General features: G+C 36.5%; 1 protein-coding gene across 3 annotated transcripts in view; it reads left to right on the top strand.

Moving 5' to 3' along the window:
- STARD13 (StAR related lipid transfer domain containing 13) overlaps positions 1 to 8,371 on the top strand; it is a gene marked incomplete at its 3' end in the record, with an annotated part of 454,133 nt that overhangs the window by 249,771 nt on the left and 195,991 nt on the right. Inside the window, 1 exon segment of one of the 3 annotated variants that reach the window (XM_014591550.2) lies at positions 445 to 748. In XM_014591550.2, the coding sequence (XP_014447036.1) occupies positions 580 to 748 (169 nt within the window). 3 annotated transcript variants of the gene reach the window in all.

The raw sequence follows: 8,371 nt of genomic DNA, 5'->3' as shown, positions 1-8,371 counted from the left end.
AGTTGTGGTATATTTTTCCATTAAATGCTTTTTTTTTTTTTTTTTTTTCTTTTTTTTTTTTTTTTTTTTTTTATTAAGATATGTATCACATTCATCTTTTACCTGGCTGCAGCTATATTGTGGAAAGCAGAGAGCGTTCTTTAACTTTTACGGCCTGGAAGTTTTCATTTGCCCAGGGCTTGTTTTGCTTCTACTCTCTTTTCTCTTCCCTCTTTTTTCATTTAACCCTTAGTGCGTGCTGCTTTGGGTTCTTGTAAGCGCTGAGGTATGCTAAATACTTGTATTTGCTTTCAGCATTGTGCTGGGGGAAATCCTTGCTGCTTGAACTGCCTCTCTTAGGGCTTGGTGCTAACTGTGAAAGGTCCCATTTTTTCTCTTTTCCTCTGATTGGCTGCCTGAGGTCATGTGAGGGCCTGGGGGTTGGAATTCTGAGTTGTGGCTTTGGCACTCCTTTTCCTTTTTAAAAATCGCTGGGTCTGTTGAGCTGTCCTGGGCTTCGTGCCTTGCTCTTTGACTGAGACTGGAGACAGACTGAAACAGCCACAGGCAGACTGAGGTGGCAAAAGAAAATCTGCCGAGATGTTCAGTCAGGTGCCCAGGACCCCAGCTTCAGGCTGCTACTACCTAAATTCCATGACACCTGAGGGCCAGGAGATGTACTTGCGATTTGATCAAACTACAAGACGCTCTCCTTACAGGATGAGCCGGATTCTAGCACGCCAGCAACTAGTGACTAAAATTCAACAAGGTGAGTTGCTGTTAGTGGAAGGCTATTGCTAATTCTGATTTCTGTTAGCTCTGTTTCATGCTAACCCAGTTTTAAAAATTATTGTTTCGCTTTATGATAGATGGATTTCTGTGCCACTCTGCACATAACTTTTAAAATAACTTTAGGCTACAGTGTTCAACAGTGACAGCATTTAGCTGCCGCATAATTCAACATAAAGTGCACAAAAAACTTCATGGCAAGACTGTGAATCATAAATTCCAAAACTTACGTGTGTCTACAGAACGAATGAGAAAGGTTTACTCAGTGTGTATTTTAGGAGCTTTTCTGCAGGTTCCTCACATTCTGTCACATTTAGAATGTGGACGCTTGTTTATTTAATTAGGCAGGGGCGGGGGGACTAATGTCCACCCTGCCCAGAGCAGTCAGAGCACCCTTAGTGAAGAAGGGTGGGGAGAGTAAAAAAATCTAGTCTTAGAGCCATGGGGCTGACAACTAAAATCACATTCTCTTCCTGTTTGTATATTTATGTCAGTAGTTTCCACTGAGTTGTTGACATTGTTTTTCTGATAAAGGAAAAATTTGCGGGTTTGACTTAAAACAAATCTAGTGACCTGCACTCAGAAGCAATAGGTTCCTAAAGCAAAGAACAGAGAATATTGATTAGAAGTTGCTAGATGTTATGTATTTTTAATTTGCAGCCCACCCCCAGCAAAAGGATTTAAAAAAAAAAAAAAAAGCCTGGAAGCCCAGACATTACTAAAACTTACATTCCTCAAAGTTTAAGACATGGTCCTTATAGGATAGGTTCAGACAAAGTAGAAACATCACATTCCTAAGAATGGCACCCTAACTGGTCCCATTTAAAAGACACAATATACATATGCATATATACATGCTCAGTTAAGCCATCACCCTTCTAGATTTAAAAAAAAATATTTTATTGGTATTACATAAATTTACCAAGAATTTCTAGAGCCACTATAGAAATAGTTTCTACTTAAGTAAATGGGTTTAATATTATATTGAATTTTGGAGGGGAAGTTGGGGGTTGTAATCATGAAAATCTTATTGTAATGCCTCCAAAAGGAACAATACGTGTTCTAGTGAGCAGCATTTGATGAGATTGTTTCCTTGGAAATTAGGATTTGTTTGTAAAGGGTCAGGAACTGGTTATGTGTGAAGGATACTGGTCCTACATACCGGTCTGATTTCAGGAAGGATATTATGTCATTCCATAAACTCTGTGTGCAGGTCTTGATTGAATAGAAACAAAAGTAATTATTTCCCTGTGGCTTGATTTAAAAATACATTAGCCTTACAATAAAACCAGCTCCATTTTAGTTTTAGAAATTTCTGATGGTAGTGTTTTACCATATACCATCATCCTTATGGACATATGGGCTTAATAAATGTGTGATGGTACCTATTGTCTGCAATTTGTATGTGTTCCTCAGCAACCATATAAAGTACTGTCACATTAGAAATATCACATAGAACTAGTCAAAATTGCTTTGTAAGCTTCCTTAGATGTATTTATAATAATTACTTTTATTTAAAAGTTATCTATATTTTTGGAATAAGGGCTATTTTTTTTTACTGAAAATTTGAAGTTCTGAACACGTGAATTATCATCGAAAGCTCTCTCACACACAGACATGTGGGTACTCTAAATGTCATTTTGCCTTTTTAGAAAATTTGTGGATTCCCACCTCTTTAAATTGGGCAATGGAATATTTGAGGCAGTGAATGCCTGAAAATTAAAAGTGATAGTTAAGATAATAAATTATGGAAGAATTCTAACAGGCTAGTGATTTGGAAATCATTATTTGTTAATATCATACAACTGTTGGGACTGGCAAGTGGCATGGTGGTTAAAGGTGCTGGACTCCCACAGGGCCAACCACGGTTCAAGTCTCAGACCTGGTGGCTTGCTTTCTCACTTCCTCTCTCTCTCTCTCTGTCTCTCTCTGATCAAACTGAAAAACAATAATGATGATAATAATAAATAAAGTTAAATAAAATAAAAAAATCATACAACTCTCTAGTAAGACAATGAAGAAGTAGACATAAATTTAGTTTAATGGGTTTACTGTATTAGATAAGCTTATGGTAATAGCAGAGAATACTGATTGAGCATTTACAATTTAACAGGCAGTGATCTGAGAGCTCTCTATAAATTTTAATGTATGTTTTCCTCAGAAGGGTCTTTGTAGTTACGTTCCATCGTTATAACCACTTTAAAGATGAGAAAACAGAGGCACATGAAGTTCAACTAACTTGTCCAGGATCACATAGCAGGAGCTGGTATTTGAATGCAACGCTGGAGCTCATGCTCTACAATATACTGGACTGATTTTTAGTTTTCATAATGAGTACTAAAATACTGAATTTATGATTGAGTTCTGGCGTATATGCTAATACCAAAGATCTTTTAGCCTTTTCTATTCAGGATACAGAAGTGAATCATATTATAGAGAATTGGTCACTCATGAGATTTCCAGTCAGGTTTTATTTCTCTACTGGGAACAAAGTGCTATGTGTTTTATTCTCCTTGAATAGTTAGTACTCAATTGTGCAAGATGTCAAGTTATTTTACTAACAGTCTGTAATCATTCACTTGAAGTTTATGAAGTGCGTATTAAATTAATAACAGCATTCTTTCTGTAGTTCATGTAGTATATTGAAATGACAGGCACATCAGTAAAATTGCTTTCATTACTCTGCTTTAGATCTTTCAAGGAAGATTTAGCATTATATTAATATGATTTGGGGCACCATTACCAGTAATCATAATTTCTCATGACTGTTGGAAGTAGTGCAAACAGGAGCAAGTCAGCTCCCCACTGACCTCATTGTAGTAAGATAGTCATTGAATGGCATGGACATGATTCAACAGCCGATACACTCATGGGGAGAAAAAACAAGGAGAAATAAAGGAATCTTTGATGATGCATGGGAACAGAACTAGTTACCCAAACCCAGGATGAATCTAAACTTGCTCATCGTAGAGTATTCAAAATATATATTCATCACTCTAGCCTTCTTTTCTTTCTTTCTTTTTAAATTTTTTTTTTAATTCTAGAGTTGTAAATCCAATTGTAAAAAGAGGAGGTGTTTAAAAGGGAGTGTTGTTTGCAGAGTGAAAGTTTATCAGAAGTCATACTGCCCATAATCACTACCCCACATTCTTGTTTAAATCAATTGGGAAATTGTTGGAGAGAGAGAATAGAAATAACAATGGTCCTATTTCTCTCACTGGCAGGCACTTGGAAGTAGATGAGAAAGAGGACGCTGAGGGAGTAGAAAAAGAAGAGTATGTTACGCCAAGAGAAAGAAAAATTGGATTTTGCAATGTTTTATTGTGATACAGTACATATAATGTTAAATTTACCATCTGAACCTTTTTTTTTTTTTTGAGAGATTTTTTGCTATAGGGCATGTGCACTTGCTAGAAAGACATAGAGACAGAAAGTCAGAAATTACCTGCTAAGAAGCATGGCCACGCCACAGTCCCTTTTCCATTCTTCTCTCAGGATTTTGGGCATGCACACACATACACCCAGCATGGGTTTTCAGCCACCTGGTCTGGGACTCACACCACAGTCAACCACACGGGAGTCCAGTGACATAACCTTTATGCCGTCTGCTGGTTCCCCATCTGAACCACTTTTAAGTGGATGATTCAGTGGTATTAACTATGTTCATAATTTATAATATTGTGTAATTGTCACCAACATCCATCTCTGTAACTTTTTCATCTTGCAAAACTGAAAGTCTATACCCATGAAATAATACTTCTCCATTTCTCCCTCCTCTTCTAAGCCCCTGGCAACCACTACTCTTACTTTCTGAATCTGACTACTTGAAGTATCTCATACAAGTAGAATCATACTATATTTGTCCTTTTGTTGCTGGCCTTATTTCATTTAAAATTATATCTTTGCGTTTCCTCCATGTTGTAGCATTTAACAGGATTTCCTTCCTTTTTAAGGCTGGATAATATTTCATTGTGTGTCTGTACCCACATTTCTGTGTATATCTGTTATTTTTTAATAGCTGCTATATTAATCGTGTGAAAATTGGATTTTTATGTCATTATTTGATGGCTACAATTTACTAGGTCAGGTACTCCATGTTTCAAGCCCATACGCACATACACACATGCCATTTGGAAAATCCAAATCTAAGCATGTACGTAAATGTGATTTTTTTTTTTTTGTTAAAGAATTTGTTGTACAATTAAACACATTATTTCATTTTCTATGCTTAGGAACCAGCATAATATGGCACAGAATTGGAGTAAAATCCACTGAAAATGAGACAGGTTTCCAGGCCTTGTCTAGACCCTCCCTCATTCCTTGACAGTGGCAAGTTCTAGAACTTCACTGGGAAAATAAAGTGAATGGACAATGATTGCTCAGGTTTATTCTGGTTTTCCAGGGCTACAATTCTCTCTTTAATTAAGTCATTAACTCCTTGGACACTAGTGTAGAAAGCAGGTTAAATGTAACCTAAAACTAATAAAGAGAACAGAAAAGAGAACAGAACAGTAAGTAAAGAGAACAGAACAGCTTTATTATGTGGAATGAGTCTCTGGTAAATCATTTTTCTGAAATGATTTCAGAAATCAGGGTTTTGTTTTTATTTGTTTGATTTTTTTTCCTACCTCTGCCACTAATTTATGATATCTTGTGGGGAAAGTCACGACTTTCCTAGACCTCATTCCCTCTTCCATGAAATAAAAGGCTTCGGTTAAATAATCTAAAGTTGCCATCTTCTCTAAGATTCTAGGAATCACAGGTACGCTTTAAGAGAAAGACGACTCTTATTTCTATTTTCCTAGTGTCATTTGGCATATGCTGGACATGCTTCTTTGATACCTATGTAACACTCTCAGCAGTTTAATAGGAATTAAGGATGTCCAGTCTTATGGTCTATTTAAATGTTAGTATAACTATAATTATGAAGAAACTTGTAGAAAGTTCTCTTTCTCAGAAGTCTAGGGCTGTAAAGTGAAGTTGCTGCTTAGCAAGGACTGCAGGGACCAGAGACGATGTGGGCGGGTGTGTATGTGCATGCTCTCGTTCTCACAATGAGACCTCTTTTCTTGAAAGAAAATGTAATGTGAAGAAATTTTTAATACCAGAGAAAGTAGTGAAATTTGAACTCTCATTTTCAGTGACTTTTTTATTTGAGACTATTTTTAAATAGCTACAGCACCTGAGTTGAATTTAACTAGAGTGGAATACACTTTTTTTTTTTTTTTAAGATCCCCAGGGAATGCAAGTAGCCATGAGTGAGGTATTTTCTCTTATTACTTTGTCAAATGGCATCTTGGGAATTTGCCCAGCCAAGTGGTGAATATCGCCCATCCCAGGTGGATAAGACCCCCACCAACTGGGTAGCGTCAGCCTAAATTAAACAATCATTTGTTCTTCTGGAATTGCTCCTTCTCTATGTTTGGTTCTTTCTAACCTGATGGCTTTAAAAACAAGAGGGTAAATATACTGGCTGAAAGACAGATGGAATACAGAAAACAGGCTGAGAATGCATCAGTCATGTATTTATTGCTCAAGTTCTTAAAAAAAAAAACGTAGCAACTGTCATAAATTCACATTTCATGAATCAGAGCCCCTTTTATTCAGTGTTGGTGACTGAAGGGCCTGTACAAAAAGGATACTATTTAACCAAAGTAACAGGAAAATCAGTTAAGTGAATTAGCTCAACTAACTGTGAAAAATTATTTAAAAATTATTATATAGTAAAATCATGAGCCATCAAAAAATGAGTACTAGAAGGAAATTAGCAAGAAAGCAATATGCTTGTAAACATAAAACTTTAGAGTTTCACTTTAACTAAATTGTAGGTTCAATAGCTACATGTCACTGTTATTAGCTCTGATTTTATAAACATACTTCCCAGATGCAAGCAGTTGCCAAATTTGAATTCTGTGACATTAGTTTTAAGTAGAGATTCAATTTTCTCATACTTCTCTTCCTCTATCCCAATGATTGCTGATTTAATTCTTGGTGAATTTTGAATAGTGATCAAGTCTCATAATGCGAGATTCCTCATTTCCTTGGCAGCTTAACCATTGGCAGAAATAGAAGCATAAGTTAGAAAAAAATGATCTTTAAAATATCAACTGATGGCCTAAAACAAATGTAAAAGAAAGCAAATGACAACTGGGTTTTGGTAAACATCTTACGTAGAGGGGAATGAATTGGTGGTGATTAAATGATGAGAAGCAATTAATGCTCTATCTCTGCATTCCATTTGCTATGAGAACCTGGTGGTAAGACCATGAGAGAAGATTTGAGCAGAATATAGGAGAAACCAAACAAATACTTGTTTTTCTTTTTCAAACTTAATTTTATTATTTAGTTTGCTATAGAGTCTGTGTGTGCTTGCTAGAAAGAGAGAGAGGGAGAGAGAGAGAAAGTGAGAAATTACCCCTAGAAGGAATGGCTGCACCACAATCCCTTCTCCATTGTGCTCTTGGGAATTTGTGCATGCCCGCACATGCACCTGGCTTGTTTTTCAAGCCTCTGGGTCTGAGACTTGAACCAGGTAGTCAGCCATGTGGGATCCAATGCCTTCACACTTGCTTGCTGACCCCCAAACAAATATTTGAATGAAATAATCTTATAGAAATTGTTTGCTCTATCTGAAGGGCAGTTAGAATATCATTTGGAGGTGGGGAAAGATATCATATATTAATTTACATTCTACCTCATTATCTAAAGGGTTCAAGGTAATTCAGAGGAGAATATACAACTTAGTAAGATTATGAAAGATACATCTGATAAAAAATGTTGGTCAAATAATAAGATAAAAGGGGCAAGAAATATTGCATGGAAATATAAAACAGAAGGCCCTGAGAAATTATTGAAAAATGGGCTTCAGATTTGGCTTGAGTTTCCATAATTTAAGTAAAGAGGAAAATAAGATGCAGAGAAGATTTATTGTATCCTTAATGTAAAATGTACCAATGCAGATTTTTCTGGGACTTGATATTTGGGAGGATTTTCTCCTAAGAACTTGGTTTTTGAGAACAGTTTCTTGCACAGATCTCATAAAGGGAAAAAACATTGAAGGTATAGTGGATGATACCTTTAACCTTCCTACAGTGAATTTAACAGTGAGTTTCATTTGATTCTTTTTTTAAATGTTTATTTCTTCGATGAGAGAGATGTAGAGACAGAGAGAGACAGACATTCCCAACAATGTGCTCATAGAGTGATTTTCCCCCACTATCAACTGGCCCAGATTGAGTGTATGCATGCCCCAGTAGTTCACGAGGTCCTGTGACATGAGCTCAGGTCTTTCCCAAGTGAGTCCAGTTGTTATAACAGCTGTGTCATCGCCAGACCCTCTTTGATTATTCCTTAAAACTTGCCACAGTAGAAGTGGGGGCATAACAACAAATCAAGTAAGAAATATTTTGGGGTGGATTGAGTGGGTAAAAACAAGGAGTTTCAGGAATTCAAAATTCTCATTCTCTGTCTTAATCCAGAAGTAGCAGGGAGATGATCTAGAGGCAACTTCTCAAGTCTGCTTCACAGAACACTGGTCTCATGAGGTAGATGTTCAAGGAGCTGAAAGCTTTTATGGTTAAGTAATTATGGGAAATACTACACC

The sequence above is a fragment of the Tupaia chinensis genome, unplaced genomic scaffold, assembly GCF_000334495.1.
Source record: "Tupaia chinensis unplaced genomic scaffold, TupChi_1.0 Scaffold000597_1, whole genome shotgun sequence".
Classification (NCBI taxonomy): Eukaryota; Metazoa; Chordata; class Mammalia; order Scandentia; family Tupaiidae; genus Tupaia; species Tupaia belangeri.
Note: the sequence above shows the minus strand (reverse complement) of the source record. Positions and strands in the feature narration are given on the sequence as shown.